The 21,835-nt window shown below is 32.6% G+C and overlaps 3 protein-coding genes across 9 annotated transcripts; 2 read left to right on the top strand and 1 right to left on the bottom strand.

The window, feature by feature from the left end:
* The first annotated feature begins 142 nt into the window (after nucleotides 1-142).
* On the top strand, nucleotides 143-1,861 carry LOC120251907 (mannan endo-1,4-beta-mannosidase 2-like). Its single transcript, XM_039260555.1, has 5 exons — nucleotides 143-505; nucleotides 583-780; nucleotides 852-974; nucleotides 1,064-1,278; nucleotides 1,352-1,861. The coding sequence occupies exons 1-5, from the start codon at nucleotides 143-145 to the stop codon at nucleotides 1,755-1,757; spliced, it is 1,305 nt and encodes a 434-aa protein (XP_039116489.1). The 3' UTR covers nucleotides 1,758-1,861.
* A 3,274-nt stretch (nucleotides 1,862-5,135) lies between these two features.
* LOC120251188 (ethylene-responsive transcription factor ERF039-like) lies at nucleotides 5,136-6,164 on the top strand. The gene has a single exon (XM_039259725.1). It carries the CDS (start codon nucleotides 5,364-5,366, stop codon nucleotides 5,982-5,984), a length of 621 nt encoding a protein of 206 aa, XP_039115659.1. The 5' UTR covers nucleotides 5,136-5,363; the 3' UTR covers nucleotides 5,985-6,164.
* Nucleotides 6,165-13,459: 7,295 nt separating this feature from the next.
* Nucleotides 13,460-19,850, bottom strand: LOC120251524 (periodic tryptophan protein 2-like). 7 transcript variants are annotated; one of them, XR_005533435.1, is made up of 9 exons: nucleotides 18,547-19,850; nucleotides 17,862-18,113; nucleotides 17,647-17,739; nucleotides 17,030-17,401; nucleotides 15,797-16,141; nucleotides 15,118-15,345; nucleotides 14,845-15,039; nucleotides 14,083-14,185; nucleotides 13,460-13,957 (listed from the first exon to the last, which is right to left on the bottom strand). XR_005533435.1 is itself a non-coding variant. In XM_039260070.1 (9 exons), the coding sequence occupies exons 1-7, from the start codon at nucleotides 19,750-19,752 to the stop codon at nucleotides 14,866-14,868; spliced, it is 2,670 nt and encodes an 889-aa protein (XP_039116004.1). In that variant the 5' UTR covers nucleotides 19,753-19,850; the 3' UTR covers nucleotides 13,460-13,957; nucleotides 14,083-14,109; nucleotides 14,845-14,865. The 7 variants fall into 7 exon arrangements, 5 of the variants coding, with proteins under 5 accessions (XP_039116004.1, XP_039116002.1, XP_039116003.1 ...); XM_039260070.1 differs by having other exon boundaries at nucleotides 14,083-14,109; XR_005533434.1 differs by having other exon boundaries at nucleotides 14,083-15,039.
* Nucleotides 19,851-21,835: the final 1,985 nt, after the last annotated feature.

The raw sequence follows: 21,835 nt of genomic DNA, 5'->3' as shown, positions 1-21,835 counted from the left end.
TTCTCTTTGGTGTTAATTAAAACTGTTAATTTCATGCAAGTTGGATGACTCCATTTGGAGCTTTGAGAGAGAACTCAATGCTTCATAATATAAGCTATTAATGCAATGGAGAATTGAAGGATTCCCATTTGGTTTCAAAGCTATGTTGTTTTCATCCAATGGAGTGTTGTATCCTACACTTGGCCTTGTCTTCTGTGTCACATTCATATACATGTCTTCCAAAGAAAATTTCTTCCAAATTGTAGTAAATTCTCAGATGAGCAGTTTTGTAATGAGGAATGGGACTCAATTCATGGTGGATGGGAAGCCTTTCTATGTGAATGGTTGGAACTCTTACTGGCTCATGGATCATGCAGTAGAGGACTCAAGCAGGCCAAGAATCAAAGCCATGTTTCAGGCTGGTGCTAAGATGGGTCTCACTGTCTGCAGAGCCTGGGCATTCAATGATGGAACTCACAATGCTCTTCAAGTCTCTCTCAGCCACTTCGACGAACGGGTTTTTAAGGTATTATATATGCAGTTATATTGACTACTGAATTTCTGCTGAAAAATTAATATGATCTTGTTTGAGAGGATTTACAGGCATTGGACTATGTTATTATGGAGGCTGGAAGATACAAGATTAAGTTGCTTCTTAGTCTGGTTAATAATTTGGATGCATATGGTGGGAAACCTCAGTATGTTAGATGGGCAATAAAGGATGGCATTAGCTTCAATTCATCAGAGGATTCATTTTTCTTTGATCCGGTTATCAGAAGTTATTTCAAGATTTACTTGAAGGTATTGTATACTGTACTGTGAAGTAGTTGATAAAGAATAATAAGTTCACTCATTTGTCTCATTTTTTACAGACTGTGATAACTAGGAAAAATCACTTGACTGGAATTGAGTACAGAGATGATCCTACTATCTTTGCATGGGAATTAATGAATGAACCAAGGTGTATATCTGATCCAACTGGTGACACTCTCCAAGTATGCCTTTTAATTTCCTTCAATTTGTAGAATCAATAGTCATTGAAAATGAAAGCACATTAATTTAATTCAAATAACATGAATTGCAGAAATGGATTGAAGAAATGGCAGGATATATAAAAACAGTAGATAAGAATCATCTAGTGACTGTTGGACTTGAGGGATTTTATGGTCCCAGAAACACTCCAGAGAAATTGAGTATTAATCCAAGCAAATGGTATGACAGTACAGGAACAGACTTCATCCGAAACTCTAAAACTCCGGCAATTGATTTCGCTTCGGTCCATATATATGCTGATCAATGGTAAACAAACAAGCATATATACACACAATGTATATACTCCTCACTAATGTTAATGATTATTAATCATTTGTAGGTTGATTGGAGCAGAGCTTGAAGAGAAAATGAAGTACATAAACAAATGGATAATCTCACACATTGAAGATGGAAACAAAGAGCTGAAAAAACCAGTGCTACTCACTGAATTTGGACTCTCAGATAAGAATAAAAACTTTGATCATTCACATAGAGATAAACTCTACAAGTCCATCTTTGACATCATGTATAAATCTGCAAGAGAAAATGGAGCTGGTGCAGGTGCATTAATTTGGCAACTCATGGTCCAAGGAATGGAAAAATACACCGATGACTATGTTATTGTCCCCGGTGACCGGCCATTTATCGATAAACTTGTAAAGAAACAGTCATGCCGTTTGTTAGCATTGCAAGATGCTAAACAAATGAGAACACATAAACAAAATGTGGATCAAATTTGTTCATAATTTTTTTTTTCTGCAATTGAAAACTGCTGCACATTGTCATCTACCAATGTTGCAAGTAAAACACACATATCAGAGATTAAGACAAAGAGGCTCAATAACAAGGGTTGTTGGTCTGTCAAGTGGTTATTCAAGTTTTTTCATGTATCTTTCCAACTTTTTTGTGGAGTGATTGGACATTGATATAATGGAATAGTCATCATAATTTTTGAGTTTTCCATGCATGCCATCCAAATCAGTGTCTTTTTCCAAGTAGGAAGCTTCGGTTGGGTTACTGTTATTGTAGCCAACTACTCAGACCTAAAGTTTAGAGTTGCCAACATGATATTTCATTTTGGAAGTTTCAATTAATAAATGATTCTTGATTTAGTGCTAATTGAAAGATCAAAACCATTTTTTTTTAATTTGAAGTAGCAAAAGTAACAATTGGGTCCACTTGATACACTTAATGATGGCTTTGTTAATCTTCCTGTTTTATATATTTCTTTAAATTTTTTTTATTTAATAAATATAATTTATTTACATCTTATAACTAATGATATGATACTAAATAAAATAAAAATATGTACATGAATATCTCCGTATAGATGAAAATTTGGAGAATATACTGTTGTCACCCTCAATTCCAAAAATTTAAGGAGTATAATTTCTTTAATCATTTACAACTGATGACCACTTCCAACTTTCTCACTCGTTTTTATATTTATTATGGTCACACCTACTCTCACTTTAGATGAACTTTATGATTTTCTTTTAATTTTATTTTATATCTTCTATATATTTTTTTTAGTTTTATTTGGCTGTTATTTTTTAAATAAAATATAATTTATATATTTTATTAAAAAAAATTGGAGAGTATAACAAATACATTAAGCAATGGAAAACACAATTAGAAGACTATTGGGCAATTATGTGATGTGTATAGACAACACGGTTGGTAGGGTACACAGTGCAAGACTGCGTCCAATTAGATTTCGTCAAAGTCATCACTGTGTTCAGTCGAGTGGACCAGGGTTACAATCACAACCGTCCAAATTAACACGTGGGCTCCACCTACTTATCAACTGGTCCTCAAGACTGGAACCATGTGGGAAAGCCCCATCTGGCACGTGCCATGAGCCGGATAAGAACACCTGGACGGATTTTGTCCTTTATGTTATGTTTCTCTCTCTCTCTCTATATATATATATGTAATTTATTCTTCTCAGTTTTAAATATAAAACAATAATAAAAATAAAAATAAAAATGAATACTCAAAGGTGTTTTGTGATTCTCCAATAAAAGATTGAGACTGAGTCTATTTTTTTTAAAACAATTTATTCAATTTTTTTTAAAAATGATTTTTTAAGGAAATAATAATAATTTTGTTCTAAAATAAATTTTAATCATTATTTTTAAATATATTTTACTGTAAATATTATGAAAACTGTGAAATAATGAGATGCATAATCAACAATATTGTATGTTAAGTTTAACATTTTTACCAATATATATATGTTTGATTTGAGTAATGTTACATAAAATAAAATTTAAAAAAATTCAACACAAACAAAAATACACACCATTACAAAGTTTATATATCAGTCGATAATTGTAAAACATTGCTTGAATAAATCTACATATTATAGATTTTGAGTAAAAGACAATTATGTAAACATATTAAGTTATATTTTTTTAATGATTAAAGAGGTATTAATTTTTTTTAACTACTAAAAATCTCTATAATCACCAAACTTAATAATTAGCATTCAATTAGTTGAAGAAAAAAAAAATCATTTTGGATCAAAAGCAGTTTTTTCTTTTATTTAAAATTATAGATAAGTAACAGATTTATAGCTGCATTTATACTCTTAAGAGAAGAATGAAATACTAACTCTCCTTAACTACTTCCACTCTTCTATTTCAAAATTATAATGATATAATATTCGATTTTAGTTGAGAATATAATTTGGCTTCCACCAACCAACACACCTTGATTTCTAGCCTCATAATCCATGCATGGTTCTAAGCTTAGCTCAATTAATGAATTGCTTCTAAAACTTTGGGTTCTACTATTTCTACATCTAGATCCACTTGTTTTGATTTAAGGTCCACTGAAATCTTTAGCTTTAAATAAAAAAATTAATTATTTTTTGTCATGTTTGGTTTTATAATGTTTTGGTAGCCAATGATATGTGGTTCGAATGAAGTCAATTATGTGTGTGCACTTAATTTTGATGGTACAATTCCAACAATAAATAATGAGTTGGTCCATTTTATACTGTCAAAAATAATAGTGATAAATATATATAAACAAGTCATGATCTACTTTCATATTAATAATACAAAATAATAATTTGTTATTTTATTATAACAACCTCCTTCTACTACCCACTAAGAACATCCTTGTTAAGTACACATAGTGTTTTTTAAATTATTTTCAATTTAAATTAAATTCTCAATTTATTAATTCAATGAACAATGGGCCATTTCATGATATTAATCAAGAAAATACAAAAGTAGTGTAGGCCACTGTTGTGTGGTGCTCTAAGGTCAAATCATGTTCCTAAAGATGATTGAGGATAAGAACTTAACTTTTTTCACAATTAAGACAAAAATTTTAGCCAATGCGAAGAATAATTAACATGCAAGAAATATTGTACTACCCTCTTGTTTATTTATAAACAAAAATTAAAAAATAAGAACAACAAGAGCAATTAAATATATCAGAAAAAGGTTGATAAAATAAGATGGTGTGGTGTATCTATATGAGACGTTCAAAAAGACTTTTAAAGAAATCTCATCACAATTAGGTGGCTGATTTACATACTCAAGTAAACACTCCAAGTAAACTATCTTTATATATATATAAAGAAAAATCTTATCACTAGCTTAATAAAATAGCTAGATAATTGGCCCACTTCAAGTAATCTAGGGGTTTTAGCATTCTAAAAACAATTCAAATCATATCAAGGCCTTGTGATTCTATTATTAATATAATCTTCTTTTTTAAATTTCATGCATACGTACGTTCAACTTTACACTTAATTATATATAACTACCCCAAAACACACAAAATAATACTTTAACTTAAATTAACATATATTGACCCTAACTTGTGTGCATGAAAAATAGTTAAACCCTAAAACAAGATATTGTGCTTAAAAGATGAAGAATCTCAGGAATAAAAAAATAAAAAACCATACAAAAGATTGAAAACAAAAACATAAACAGTAGTGATATACAACTCAAGCAGGAAGATGATAAAATAAAAATAATAATAAATAAAAAACAGGATTTAATGAAAGACAATGACCTTAAAATAAAATTGTACCAAAGTGTCTGGGTCCCGGTCCCCTCCCCTTGCCCTTCCCTCCTTATGTTGGTTATCACTTAAAGCCACACTCCCTTCCATTAATCCAAACTCCCAACCTCCCTAATAAACCCTCCCTCCACACTCCCTTCCTTCCTTCACTCACTCACTCACTCATTCATTCATTCATTCATTCATATCATTAAGTCCATGCATGCAGTGCTGCAACTGCATCTTCATTACTTTCATTACTTAGCTCTCAATGACTATAAGCTAGCTACAACAACAACAACAACAACAACAACAACAACAACAACATGAGTTCTTGTGAAGCAGCAGAAGAAAGTAGAAGCAACTCCATGTCACCAGAATCCTCACCATCTTCTTCTTCAAACCCAAACCCGAATCCGAATCCCAAGTCTAAACGGGCCCGGGACGGAACCGGGCGCCACCCATCTTACCGTGGAGTTCGGATGCGGGCATGGGGCAAATGGGTTTCCGAGATCCGCGAGCCACGCAAGAAGTCTCGTATCTGGCTCGGCACCTTCCCAAGCCCCGAGATGGCAGCTCGAGCTCACGACGTAGCCGCTCTCAGCATCAAGGGCCGAGCCGCCGTCCTCAACTTCCCTGAGTTGGCGGCTTCTCTCCCTCGCCCGGCTTCACTCTCTCCTCGTGACGTCCAAGCCGCCGCCGCCAAAGCCGCCGCCATGGACCCAGCTTCTTCCCAATCCCCCACTGATGATGACCTCTCCGAGCTCCTCGACTTACCCGAACTCGCCGGCTCCGTTCTCGGCTCAGCTGAGCCGTGGGCTTACCCTCCCCCTTGGTTATCGGGCTCTGATGACCCGTACCCATGCCCGTACCCGTACCCGTTTGATTTCTCACCCGACCCGTTATGCTCTCCTCCCTCCTTCGACGAAAGCCTTTTATGGGATTAATAATTATAATAATAATAATGATGATATTTTTATGTGTGTATATATATATATATATATATTAAAACTCCCTTTTGATTTTTTATTTTCATGAGGGGGTAGAAGAAGGGAATGAATGTGATTAATGGTGTTTGATTTGTAAATGTTGATTTGTAAAGGAATGTGATTAGATTTTTTTGGGCATTGCATGTGTTGGATTGGTTGGCTTGTGTTGTGAATCTGTGATCATTGTTTTGATTCCATTTTTAATTTATTCTATATATTGCTGTTTTTATATGAAAGAGAAGGAGTGTGTGATTCTTTGTCTTTTTGTCAGTTGAGGATCTTTTTATATATTTCATTGTTGGTCTCTTTCTTTGTGTGTTCATTGATACTGTCTGAGTTTGTACTGTGGATTGTCAGCCAGTGTCATGTCCTTTGTGTATTACTTGTGTTCATCTTTTTGTTCATTGGACTCATCTCTGAATTATTTGCATTAATGGTTCTCAATGTTTACTCTCAATTTTAATTCCATCTTGGTTTTTTTTTCTCTTTTTTTATACATTAATTTATATATCAGAATTAGAAGAAGAAAAAAAAATGAAATAATGTCTATGAGATTAATCTCATCCATGTTTTCACTCATTAATGTATTGAGATGAAGTTGAGGTGTGAACAGTGAAAACTCTCTTTATTTTGCTTTCAAGGTTTGGTTTCTATCTGAGAATCCAATGTCAATGAAAAATAAAGCATTGAATTCAAACCAAAAGCAATTGCCAAATGAATTATTCTGAAAACTTCTCTCAACTTAAGTTGATGTCAAAATCCAACATTCATGTTTTGTTCTTTTGAAAAAAATAAGAATCAAAATGAAAACAATGATTCATTGGGTACCTAGTTTAAAAGTCAATCAGCAAAGAATTAACATTATCAAATGAAGACTCTTTTTGAAAAAGACAATTTAAAAACCATGAATAGACTGGTGGGGATCAGTAACATTATTCGAACAATGAAAGAGACTTAACAATGTAGATGCTTGCTTAATGGCCATATATATCACCCACACTTGATGCATAATTCTCAGAAATTAAAATAAATAACTAATTAATCCATATTACTTTGAGTGTAAAAAACTGAGATGAACTTCATTATTTGAAAGATAATTTCACTTGTTTTAACATGCATGTAATTAAATAATATATGTCAAGTATAAATGCCATTGATCACTGTTCTTATGACTTGCACTTGCACTCATATCATTTAGGAAGACAGAATCAAAACTTGGTTTGAACTTCAAAGAAGAGTCCAAAAAATTCTCAAAAAGATCTAAGGCCCACATCTCTCAACAACTTAAATCTATCATCACCAAGAAAAACACATAAGTATGACAAATTTAAATCATATTATTGTACACATTAATATCACCTTCACCCCAAAGTTTGAGTGAACTTTGTACTTTGTTTAACCATGATGCTTTTCATGAGGACTAGTTCATTCATTTTTCAAAAAAAGAGGAAAAAAAGAAACACTGTTACATTAATATATCATCTGGTCTTTCTTTTTAAACAAAATCTAGTGGGCATTTGATATCATATATTAGCAAGTTGTCTGAATTTTTTATGGTATCTTCCAAGGTACTGTCCCTAAAAATATTAAGAAGAATGGCAGGTTTGTCTAATTACAACTAAGTCCTTCATATGCTCTAATCACATGATCACAATCTAATTAAAAGTACATAATCAAAGTTTTGTACACCACCAAATTAAGTTTTGTATGTGATATTAATTTGGATCTAGTCACTATCAGAGTTTTAGTGCTATTTCACCATTATAAAAGGATATATGAACTACATCTAACCAACAAAAAATAAATAAAATTCCATTATAAATAAATGAAAACTATAAACTCATACATATTCATCCATATTCAATCAGAGCACAAGGCAATATAATATATATATATACACACATTAATATATGGTTCTTGGATATATGCTGTGAATATGTAAGTGCCACATGTAATGTTTCAGTAAGTGTGTTATGAGAAGGATGACATGCATATGGACTATAAAGACACATCATGATTCTGCATAAACAGTACACTTAATTTGCAGAACATGAATTGAAGACATATACAAAAGCAAATGCTCATACCCCATACTTATTATTCCTTGTGATGTTGATCAGGAAGCTGCTTGGCATTTCATGAATGATAAGTTGGAATCCACCCTTAGATATGATACTCTGCCTTTTTCTTTACCAAATTTGGTCTTATCATGTTTGCCACTGCTTCTAGTACATCTATCTCTTCATATTCAAATTAATCATGAAAAAGAAAGTAAGCAAGTATATATGTGTATATATATATATAACTTTAAACTGGTTTAAAGCTTAGGAATGAATGTGGTATGTTTTCCTATCCATGGACCACATTTCCTTAAAACTCAAAAACAGTATGCAATAAAGAGTTGATGTGGCCTAAACATTGCCAACCATTTCTTGTAACAGTAATCTAATGCATGATCCAAAACAAAATCTCACAACTTGGTGAAATGTTTCACTGTCATTGGATTCCTAATCTCATGCATGGACAATATGACATTTGGCATTCCTTGTTGCCATTTGGGTTTAACCTCCTCATTAATTCTAGCCATCTCCTCCTCATAAATTCATGGTGCCTAATTAAGTGCCCCATTTCAGCATAGGGCTATAGCCATTGAGATGAACTTAATTATATTTTTCTAATGTTGTTTAGGAGTAATATAGAGATTAGAGTTTACTCCCACAAGTTAACTTAAGCCAAAATTAAACATTCAAAACATAAAGAGAGAAATCAAGCTAGTAGTAACTAATTATTTCATTGTTATCATAAGGTTATGGACCATTTATTTATTTATTTTTAACTCATGGTCCCTCCAAAGGTTGTGGGTCTGGCATTGTCACCAATGCCAATAACACCATCATTAGCTTCTTCTTTCATGTCATTAGACCCTTTAAATAGATTTGGTTCATTATTAACATTATAAAAGGTGATACTTTTTAGTGTGATTAGATTGGGATAATGTAATATAATAATATAATATATATATATATATATATATAGTGATAGTATAGAAGAAATTATTAAAGGATTAGTGATTAATGAGAAATAAAGTTAGGTGGTCTAGCTAATTCAACTAGAAGATTTTTAGAGTGGAGCCATTCTTCACTTCACTTTGTAATTTTATTCGCTCACTAGAAAGGAAAGCTGGCGCTGACAACGTCTTCTAGATACGGATTGATAGCGACTGTCGGCAACGTCCTAGCCCCACACGTGTCCTTTGAGATTCAAACACTCACCAAATTTAGTGGCTGAGATTGGATTTTTAATGTAAACATAAATAGACCGATCAAACATTTTTTATGCCAAACAACCTTGTTTTAATTGTTTTTGGTGAGATGGCTTTTAGAGTCCAAAGGAAAAAAATCAATTTATTAAATAACTAAAGAGAAACTCGAGGGATTAACTAATTAATGATAATTTGTTTTAAAAAAAGGATTGATGATAATTTTATAATAATATGATAAATCTAATTAATATTTAAATGAGGGAGAAGGTTTTTTTCATTAATTTTCAAACTAAATATGAGGTTGTTTGAAATTAATTATTGTTTTCTTTAGTTAAATTATTTTTTTAATAAAATGAATAAATTATAGTTTATTGAGTAAAACGACAAATGCGAAACAAAATAAGAGTTAATAAAGTGACAAACCATATAAATTTTTTAAAAAAATAAGATCATTAAATAGTAAACATCCACTGACGATAATGAAAAAAGTGTAAGCAATAGAAGAAGAAAAAATATGCAACAATTTACGAGCAGTCGGCATCAATAGCTCACGGCCCACTTAAAAGGTTACTTAAATCTCGACAAATATTACAAGGAAGTCCTTCTAAATCACTGGTTAAAGACCCTACACGATTGATGTTTTTTCTTCTTAAATAATAACTTTAATATTTTAAAAATAAAAATATATTTTTACATAATTTTCTGATCATGTAGCTAATCAATATATTGATCTATTTCTGATATTTTACTCTTAAAATAAAGCATAACGTCCGTACATTCTTAAAAACAACAATTGGGAATATTAAACTTTTTTTATAGTAGGACGATTTATTTATTATATTTATAGGCAAATGATCATTATATTATTCACAAAGTTAGGCAATAGTTTATCAAGCTCATATGATCCCTTTTGTGAATTGATTGAGACTCTCCTGAAGTCAAATACTCCAATCATTATGTAGATATTTATAGCAAAGTTTATTTCCCACTTGAAGAACAGTAATTGATATTGTTTGATAGATTATAGAAAAAAAAGACAAGAATTGAATACTAGTGATGGAAAGTAAAGCGTCCGCAGATGATGTACAATAACTTTAATAAAATTGGACGCCTGTGATTGATTCAGTTACTATGCTGAGATTGATTGCATGGTTCATATTAAAATACTGTATATCCCACTTTTTACTGTGCTTATAAATAGTGCATATTGTTACTGTTCATAAAATGGTGTGTAGCCGTTGGATTAAAATCCAACGGCCCATATCAACATTCACAGATTACAAATCTGTGAACGTTGACAGAGGATGCATCCTCTATATATATATATATATATATATATATATATATATGTATATATATATATATACACAAATAGTGGGAGATTAATTTAATTAGTCTTTGTCTTGATAATATCTAAATCAAAGAATCTAACGAAAAACAGTGCTGAAATCCAAAATATAAAGAGGATGTGATGTTAATGCCTTAATGGTGACAATATCTTGAAATTAAGTAGCACTAATAATAAATAGGGTGGGTAACGTACACTCACTAGCTTTCTGTGGTCACTCGAGAGAAGTTTGATCAACTGGTAAATCCTTTCATTAGGAAGGAAAATTATATTATTATATAAACTACATGGTTTAATATAAGTTTAAAAAATTCATAATAAAAGTTTAGTATCATGTTTCACTTCTGTGGATGTTTGGATAGCTCAAAGAAAAATGACACAAGTTGGAAGATGTAATTATCACAGCTAAATAAAATCTGGAGTTTCTGAGATCTCAAGAGCGTGATTCTAGTGATATGACAATGAACAATAATTTACCGAATACAACTTATCGAATTATGTCTAAGCGTTCACTGACACCTTCAAGGAGGACAGATACCTGGTCTCCTGTTGTGGTCTCCATTTTTTATTGATATTTCTGTGGAATGTATTTTCATATATGTTTTTAATATTTTCTTTTATTTCAACCCGTCTATCCACACTTAATAGATTTGTTAGATTTGTTCTTAACTTTCACGTCTCATCTATTTATTTTATTTTGTCAATCTTGTTTATTGTTTCATCTACCAATATTTTTACATGTATTACTTTATTTATTTTAACAAATTTGTAGTTAATTCATCTTCTCCAAAAAAAATTTAAAATTTAAAATTAAAATTTTTAAAAATAAATTTTTGGTTTTTTTTTTTTTTTTACAACTACTTTAAGCTGGACAAAATATGGACAGAATTATAAAATAGTAAGCCTCTCTTAACATGCATGTATAAACAAAGATTTAAAATCAAAACTATTTACTTTTTACTTAAATTCCACCACGTGCATAATTCCCGTTCGTCCATAATTAAATAAGACATATGAAAAACTGTATCTGTTCCATAGTATTTTATTTGTATGATTCGTTACTGTTTGCTTTTTAATGGTGAATATAAAGTACATTTTAGCAAAAAGGAAAAAATCTTGAACCCTATTTGATCTGACAATTCAATTTTACTACTATATTTAAGTTAATTTAAATGGGGGCTAACACAGACAGTTCACCATTATCTGTTCTTGTACTTAAGAAAGGAAAATAATACAATCTCAAACTCTAAATGCCCACCTTATTATTTTCATTATTAATTAGATTCATTGAAACAATAAAGACAAACAATGCAAGAAATTGAGGATTGTGCTGACATATATATATATATATATTAAAAACACACACACACACACACACACACAGGGCTCAAAATGGTTGGCAAAAAAGATTCTATGTGAATATTATTATATATTCATGGTTTGTTTGATAAGCTAAGCATTAAAAAATGCAAGCTAGTGGTTAGTGGTGCCTATTTCCATGAATTCAAGATGACACCAATCAAATATCTGAATAGTAGTACCATAGTGGGAATAAATGAAAAGCCACTTGCTGTGTGTATCCTTCTACAAATGGAATAGAGGTATCATCTTTTCACCCTTTTTAAAAATACAAACAACCATCAGGGACCACCTGTCCTTCTATTATATAATAATAATAATAATAATAATATATGCCCGTTATGTTTTACTATACTACACCATCAATAGCGATGTAACACCAAATGGTTGCATTTAGAGGTTGGTTGCATTTAGAGGTGGACACGGGCCGGTTAACCGGGTCCGGTTCACCGAAAACCGGACCCGGAACAGTCCCGTGCTACAGTAAGACCCGCTTGGCCGGGTTACCCGGCCCGGCTTTTGTAAATAACAAAAAATTGCCATGGATAGAGTTTGAACCAAACAACTCACACTTAGAGAAAATAAGATTAACCAATTGGCCTATAAATTTTTCTTGTTTTAAAATAAAACATAAATAAATATAAAGAAATTGCAAAATATTTTTTAAAACAATAAAAAATTTAAAATAATTTATAATAATAACTTAAAAATTTTTAAGACATATCAAAATAATTTTAAAAAGGATAAAAAAACTATATTTTTAATTTATTTATCTATCAAATTAAATTATTACCACACCTTTTTAAGTGCAACAAAATGTATATATATCAAGTAGTATTTTTATTTTAAATTGAAATTATCATCAACTTATTTATTTATTATAATTAGGGTTGGTTCTAGATTTCACTTTGGTCTATAACTATAGGGTTATTATTGTGCTTATCATGTTATCATTGAAAAAAATTACAAATCAAAATAATATGATGTTAACTATTATTCAAATATATATTTTTTTTTACTAATATATTTTTTTATAAATTGATATACATAATTTAAAAACAATTTTTTGTAATTTTATTTTTTTATTTTATAAATTGAAACAAAATAATTTAATATATATGTGACAAATAAGAGTGCGCTATTTAAGAGAATTTAAGAGTGTGCATATGTAGGGACTCAGTGCTTATGAACTAAAAGACGATTAACAAAATAATTATTTTTAAAAAAAATATTTATGAAAATTTATTGTTTGATAATTTGATATTTTACTAATTGATTTTTATAATTTTTTAATTTATTATATAGTTTCTTAATTTTTTATAAATTAAATATATATATGTAAAATATTTTGATCTATATCCTACTATATATAATTTTTTCCAATTGTAGCTCAAGTGGTTGGGTTTTTGCTATCCAAATTCAAGATCATGGGTTCAAATCCCATGACCAACATGCACTAGTATTAAAAAAAAACAATAACATTAAACCGGGTTTGACCCGGCCCGCCGGATCCCGGGTCGTGAAAACTCCAACCCGTAACCGGCCCGTCTACAGTATAGGCCGGTTTTCCGGACGGCCCGTGCCCATCACATGCTGTCAATTTGATAAACAGTTACAATGTAATATCGCCACATGGACAAGAACTAGAGGTTTGTGATGACATCACTCACCATCAGTACGATGTGCGAGTGGTCATGCGGGGACACCATCCCTGTAACACAGGGCAAGATGATAACCCGGTCTGGTTAATGGGTTCAATTTCAATGATACCGAAAACCAGTAACAACAAATAAAACAAAAAAAAAAATCGCTTGTATGATCGAGAAGAAAATGACAAATTAAATTTACAATGTGAATATGTATTTTCTCCGGCACCAAGCTCACTGATGACCACTGGTACCCGATTCCGGCTGAAGAAACTGGGTCCATGGAAGACGATGTAGCCTCTATTAATCTTGAACTCTGTAAATCAAACATATTGCGGAGGAGAATTATGAGGTGCATTGCTGATATTTGATTAATAGAAACCATCGACGTGTTAAAATTATGTACTTCCATCTATGGGGAATACGATAAATCAAACATACTAATGTGGAGAATTATGAAGTGCCGGACTGATATCCCATCAATAGAAAGCATCACCATGTAAAAATTCAGCAAAAGTAGCTGGTGAGACTGGGGACAAGCATTCTACCAAAAAAAAAACATGGAAAGTGAATTGTGGAAAGAAAAGTTAGAAAGAACTGAAAAGTTATGGCATTAGCAAAACATGACTAGCATAAGGCGTTGCAGTCACAACCTTGATTACAATAAAGAAACAGGCAGGCATTGATCATAATTGTCCTTGAAACTATATAATAATAGGCTCTTAAAACTACCATTCTGGTCTAAATAATAATCTATCCTATTTATATGAAAAGCAGTAGGCATTAAATGAATAAATGAACAAGTAGAGTTTAGTGTCAAGAGTAATTAATTGGTACAAAAGACGGAATACTTTTGCTGAAAGAAATCAACCAGCCTCAGCTTGTCTTCATGATGCTCATGATTGCTACAATTCTTCACAAATCAAATCATTAGAAACAAGTTTACAGCATGAGCAATTTCAGCAGTTACTCTCAAACAAAACATAGACAACTAAGGAGATTGAGTGAATCCCTATCTTGCCACCTCATGATAGTTTATAATTCTAAAGTGGAAGGAGCTGAGACATTATTATATTTTTATCCAAACCAGTCAAATTTGCAAGTGAGAAATGCAAGATGTGGGGGATTGAGCACTATGAAGAAAGAATTTTCTTTAAAAAAAAAAAAGAATAGTGACATGGACCTTCAAATATTACTTACTACCTGGGCTTTTTGCAAATAGTACTATTGGGTTTTCTCACTTGTGGAACATAAATACTGGAGCATATACTCATTGGAAGAACATATGTCAGAAAGATCTTCATGAATCTTTGTAATAGCCTTCTGCATGGATCTCAAAGATGGAAGAAGACTTCTAGAGTTCTGTTGGATAGAATGACCATGGGCTTCACAAAGGTCCTACCATGGATCAAGGTAAATCAGATGCATGAGTGCAAGGGCACAGTTTTAATGGAATAAAAAACACAGAGCATATACCTGGCACCACTGAAGAATAAATTCAAGATGGGGACAACTTTCCAAGAGATCAGCTAAAGCCTCAATCAGCCTCTGCATGTGCTTGAATGGTATGGATAGAGAGACCGCTTTTATATCCAGTGGATTCACTGAAAATATGCATTCCTTGATTAATGAGTCTTCATTTAGACGAAGGCTGAGTAACAATGCCCTTTGTGGGTTTTCTGCCATAAGAGCTTCATTTACAGCCTGTGCAAGTAGAATTGCTCCTTAAGTCAGTTCCAACAAACATAGTCCAAGCAAGATGTTTAAGATGATTATCAGTAAATTCTTTTCAGAAAAACAGTCCAAATCATGCACAATTTTTGCATTGGAATGATACAGAAATTGTAAGAAATGATCACACAATATTTTTCCATCCTTGTTCAAGTACAAGCAGAAGAGCAATTCAGACAAGAAGTCATGTGCCAAAGTAAAACACTATCAAGATGACCCCTTACAGATTCTTGGGGGGCAAGTAAATAGACAAAAAAGTTAGGATGAAAAGGACAGTGGGGAAAAGTAATATTAAGAAAACAAGAATCATGATCACCATATAATACATTCTTGAAAAGCACCAAAAATTTGATATTGCAATATGTATAATAAGCGCTTGTATGAAAATACATAAAATATGAATAGCACTCAAGCAGAGCCATACCTCAGGTGTGACATCAATGTCAAGATCTGTGGGATCAAACACAAATGAGTCATCAACAGAATACAAGATAACCCCCTCAGTAGTTGCCGCTGCCCAGCTTCTTCCTGTCGGTGCAATTTTAAGACATTTTGTACGAACAGTAAGCCGACCCCGGTTTGGCAAAGACCCTGGTAAATCACCACCTAGCTTAACCCTTGTTTGCCGATCAACACCTTCATTAATATCATCATTCTCGTCATTGATTAAATCCACTGGACCAGCATCTGTCATTCTTTTGGAGTTCAAAAAGTCGAGAACTCCATCCAAAGAGAGATTCCGAGTTATTTGAAACCTCCGAATCAATACCTGAAAGTATCGCATAATTACTAAATAATAAATATGTAGATCATTAAGTTCTATTTATTAAGACATATTTTACAATGCCATTCTTAATCAACAACAAAAAGAAATCCAGAAGAAACATTGCACAAGTCACTGGACTAAAGGAAAAAATTTCTAGATATAACTAAAGAGGATAGTCTCTCACATACTATAGTGAGGAGCAACAGCATCTTTTAAGATACTCATCCAAACACAGAATCTAGCACACAGAAAAATTTCTAATAGTAGGACAATTTGCTTGATGGACAATACAAGGGTGTAAACTGAGCACTTCAAATAAGTAACGCTGAGTTTTAGAGGAATTGCTTAAATATTAATAGAAATGTCTATATTCTCTTATTATGAGCTTAACCAAGAATGTCAGCATACACTAGTTATTTTTTAACAAAGCTGAGATCAATCAACTAATAAACTCTACATCTGCAATGAAGCTAAGAAATAAATTTCAAATTTGCGTTGAGAAACAGTAGAATTGCAGATATATAACCCAGTAACCTCCAAAGTCACACACAACTCAATCATGAAAAAGCACTGGGTTCCTTATTTTACATCGTAAAGGCCATAAGAGAAATGGCCCCTGAAAAAGCTGTCAATGGAAATTTACTAAATTACTGCTTCATTTCTAACTGAAAGATATGGTCATGTTATAAACTGATCCAAAGTATCATGGAGATAACGTAATTTATTGTTTTTGGTTTTATTGCAACTAAATTAAGTAGAAAAACTTTAGTCCTTAGCTTTAAAAACGAAGGATTCTATTGGAAAAAACTTGTAACCTTCAAATCAATAAACCAAAAGGATAAAAATAAAAATAAATAAAAGAAGAAGAAGAAGAAATGTGTGATGTCCAACCTGCTCTGAGATATCATACATGCATACATACTTGCTATTCCCTCCGGCTAAAATGTAACTCCCATCAGCAGAATAGCATAATGTTGTAAAGTATTTTCCTGAACTTGAATTGGCCGCTGAACGTCTGTCAGTCATAAGTCGCCCACCAGCAATATCCCTGCGGCCCTCAATAGTGTACATCAAGATGCCATCCATAGGATCCCAGAAATGAATTTGGCCATCTAGTGTGCTGCAGGCTATTTGCTTTCCATCTGGACGATAAGCCACAGTAAGAACATCATGTAAATGTCGAAATGTCTCAACTGCACCTTTTCCGTCAAAAACATCCCATAATCGAACTGTTTTATCCCATGAAGACGATGCCAAAACAGCCTAAAAGTAAAGCATAAACAACATCAACGCAATATTAGGGTACCAATCTACAGAAAATAAAGGATCCAACTTGACATGTAAATATAATACATTAAAAAAAAAAATTGAACAAGAATAATAGCATGGAATAAAAAACATTGTTACAAAAAAAAGTGTGTTATTAGTATTGCCTATGATAAACTAAAGCTAACCATTGCTGTTCAAATTATGCATCCCAGGACACACAGAAATCAAAAGTTGCTTACATTTGTTGGTGAAAACATTAACCCATGAACTGGGCCCTCGTGACCACTAAGAACATCCAACAATCGACCAGTCTTCATTGACCAAACAAAAATCTGAAAGTCCATGTAAATAAGAAAGAATCAATCATATAACCAACCAAACTCATCCACACCAAAGACAATTTTTTTCTTTTCTTTTTTATCTTAAAAAAGGGAAAGAAATAAAGGATAATTACCTCAAAGGAATCCAGAGTTCCAGCACAAATTACTTCACCACTTACATCAGATGCCAAAGAGACAAACTGCCTAGGTGAAGGAGTAGTAAATGTTCTAAAATTTCGATAACGAAACAAATCCCAAGCACGAACTGTCCCATCTAGAGAAGCACTCAGTAGACTATGGCTATTAGGCATAAAATGGACAGCGGTGACAGCATTAGTGTGCTCAGAGAATGTTACAAAACAAAAACCTGATGAAACAGTCCACACCTACAATTCAAATACCACATTAAAGCATACAAGGCGTAATGGCATAAACACAGGAGTTAAACTATCAAAAAGATTAAGAACTGAATGGGAAACCATATAAGTGTTTGCTTCTTAATGATCATAAAATTTGTTCAGTATATCCAAATAAGGGACGGGTTGAAAATCTGTACGAGCATTTGGAAGTGCAACATCCACTATTGACAAACATTTCAGACATTTACCATGTAATTTGTGACCAGAACAGAAAATAGCAGCACTGAAATCTAAATGAACAGTTCAGGTTTCTAATTATAAGTCTAATTAATTAATCAGCTCTTCAAAGCTCCCTGCTTTTTCCATCATAATAATGGTTTTGCCTTAAAACAAACCATCAGAACTAAGTAAAGATAAATGAAATCTGAGATTTGTAACAATAAATAAAAGTATCGGTTACCTTAACTTTGTTGTCATCGGCCCCAGTAGCAAGCATCTGTGAGTCAGGTGAGTAAGCAATACAGTTCACATCAAAATAATGTCCTTGTTGCTTCAGTATGTAAGTCTCAGAACGCCACTCCCACACAAGAAGCTGCCCAAGTTTTGCACAGCCAAACACCAGCCAATTACCAAGCTGATTGAAAACAGCAGTTGTGATTTTCTCCCTTGATATAGAAAGCAAGTGAATGCAAACGAAGTCTGGCATCTGGTAGAGCCCAAAAATCCCATTTGAGAACCCCACGACCACCATATCTAGCTCCCGATGGTAATCACAGGCAGTCAACTTCGCCGGGGTTTGCATGAAGAAATCCTTCTTCACCAGCTCCCATTTAGCCCGGTTCAAAGGGATTTCAGATTCTCCATCACCAAGCCGTCTTTTTCTACCATTTTCCTCAAATTCCTCCATACTTTCATTGTTGTTCTCTCCTGGGGATCTTTGTTCAGGGGTGCCAGGGGATGGCGGATCTAAATCCATCCGTTTAGAGTCATCAAGATGCTGGCTTTCATCCAATTTCCAAGTGAAAACAGCCCCATCTTTAGATATTGTATAGACCCGGTAAGCATTATCATTCTTCTTCATTGCAAAAAAGGCGCCAACAATGGACTCCCTGTGTCCTAGAAACAGGTAAGGCTTTTTAGAACCCCCGTAGCTCTTCAAGCAGTAAAGCCTAACAGTGAGATCCTTAGACCCTACTAGAAGGTACGCCGAATCGGGGCTCCAATTGATCACCGTCACGTCCGCAGCACATGGCCGGAGCTCGTGCACACGCTCGAAGGGAAAGAATTCTTTGCGGAACCCTGGTGACCTCCAAACCTGAACGCGGCGACCGATAGCAACAGCGAACAAGGCACCATCCGGCGAGAACCGCAGAGCGGAGGCAGGGCCTTTAAGCGTCATACCGTGGAGCAGCACGCGGCGGCGGAGGTTGACATAATACATGCGGCCGGCATCATCGACGGCGATGAGGAAGTGGCCGTCCGGGGAGGCGTCAAGGCGAGATAGGTTGGTGGAGGCCTCTAAGGTGAGGGTTATGGTCTGTGATTTCACGAGGTCGGTGGCGGCGATACGGTTGCCGATAGCGGAGAGAAGGGTGGAGTTCTCCGACACAACTGCGTTTCCTCCACGGTACGGCGCTCCGAGAAGATTTTGGAAGCGGAAATTCATGGCGGCGGCGATCAAGGGATTCGAGCGCTAGGGTTAGGGTTTCGAATGAAGGCGACGAAGGAGAAGGGGAGATAGCGGGAGCCGAAGTGCTAAACCCTAAACCCCCACGTTTGAAAGCATGGGCGGGTGCAAGTTATGGGCCAAGAAGGCCCAGGCCTAAATCTTAGGCTTGGGCCCAAAAATTAGGGGCCAACACCGCCCAAAAACACCATAGACACCCTTTGCTTCTTCTACAAAGCTTCTCTCCCGATCCACTGGTTTTTATCTTTACTTATTCACCCTTGTAAATTTTCATTTTTATCACATGTCTCCGAAAGGACCGTCTCATAAAGTTGAAATTGTGTTGGTAACCCCCTAGAGTTTTCAAAAATTATTTACATAGCATAAAATGGTGGTGCTGTAAAGACCATTATAAAATTTTAATGAAAATTATTGTAATTTTGATGGTTTTTATTTATTGCCCTTTGAAAGCAAAAAATTTGTTATTAAATTCATGCTTTATTATATAACAAAAATTATAGTAATCCTACCTTAATTATTGACAAGAATTAATTTTGCTTAGTTATTTCAAATTATGTTGGTGAACCCGTAGACTTTTCAAAAATTATTTACAAAGAATAAAATGGCGGTGCTGTAAAGACCATTATAAAATTTTGATGAAAATTATTACAATTTTAATGGTTTTCATTTATTACCCCTTGAAAACAAAAAAATTGTTATTAAATTCATGCTTTATTATATAACAAAAATTATTGTAATTGTACCTTAATTATTGACGAGAATTAATTTTGCTTAGTATGCTATATTGAGCAAAAATATTTGCTAAAATTGATTGAAAAAAATAATTTAATAATATTTTTAAAATATGGGAAATTGGAGGATTCAACTCCTCTCGTTGGTGGTATTTTATTGTATTTTAAAATATTGTGCTTACTATATTATTTTAAATTATTAATTAATAAAATTTTTATTAATTGAATTTTTTTTAGTTTGCAGTTCCCTTCTCCTCTACTCTGTGTAATTTTTGGCTCTGCCCTTGCTTGCAGACTTGTATCGATATCTTGATATATATATATAAAAAAGAAAAAAATTAAAAAAAACTTGGCTTTATGGACATAATTTTGGGGCATTATAATGTCTTCAATTGGGTTGAATTAGATATATTTCAAAAAAAAAAAAAAAATACATATAAGAATAAATTTCCATAAGCCAAATATTTTCAAATACGAAGTGGAAAAACAAAATAAAATGTTTTTAAATTTTAAAGAGAAGAAAAAACAGAGGTGATGATTTTTAAAAAAAAACCTGTCTAACACAAAATAAGACCTTGTTGAATTTTTTTTTTTTAGTTTCCCTTACCAAAATTATACAAAGTTAAATTTGTATGGGTTTTTTTTCCAGTAAGACCTTTTTTTTTTTTATTAATTAACTAAATAACTCTATGTGAAATTTATTCATCAATATGAGTTCCAAAATATCACATCATGCTATGTCATAACTCATGTGATGTGATGAGTTGGCCTTTTATTTTGGAAAATCACAAAAATGAGATTTTTTTATTTTTAAAACATTTTTAAGGTTATTTAAAAGTTATTTTTTCAATCACATTTATTTTAGAAAAATATGTTATTATTATATATAATAATAATAATAAACACATTGAAATAAAAAAAAAATAAAGACAAATAGTTTTAAACAATTTAAATCACAAAAACGTTTTAAAAAACATGCAAAATAAATAAATAATTCATATTTTGATAATAATAATAATAATAATAATAACATATTTTTTCAAAATAAATACTATTGAAAAAATTTGGTTTTTATAAAAATAATAATAACTTAAAAATGGTTTAAAATAAAAAAAAACTCATTTTTGTGATTTTCTAACAAAAAAGATGTGAATGAAAAAAACCAATACTCTTAATATCTCTAAAAGGTCAACTCATCGCATGTGTGATGATATGGCATGATGTGATGTTTTGAAACCCGATTTAATGAATAAATTTCACATGGGGTTAATTAGATAACTAAAAAAATATTAAGGTCATATTGAAAAAAAAAAACCAATTTTTATCGATGA

Source organism: Dioscorea cayenensis, chromosome 20 (genome assembly GCF_009730915.1).
Source record: "Dioscorea cayenensis subsp. rotundata cultivar TDr96_F1 chromosome 20, TDr96_F1_v2_PseudoChromosome.rev07_lg8_w22 25.fasta, whole genome shotgun sequence".
Classification (NCBI taxonomy): domain Eukaryota; kingdom Viridiplantae; phylum Streptophyta; class Magnoliopsida; order Dioscoreales; family Dioscoreaceae; genus Dioscorea; species Dioscorea cayenensis.
This window is presented reverse-complemented; position numbering and strand designations above follow the sequence as displayed.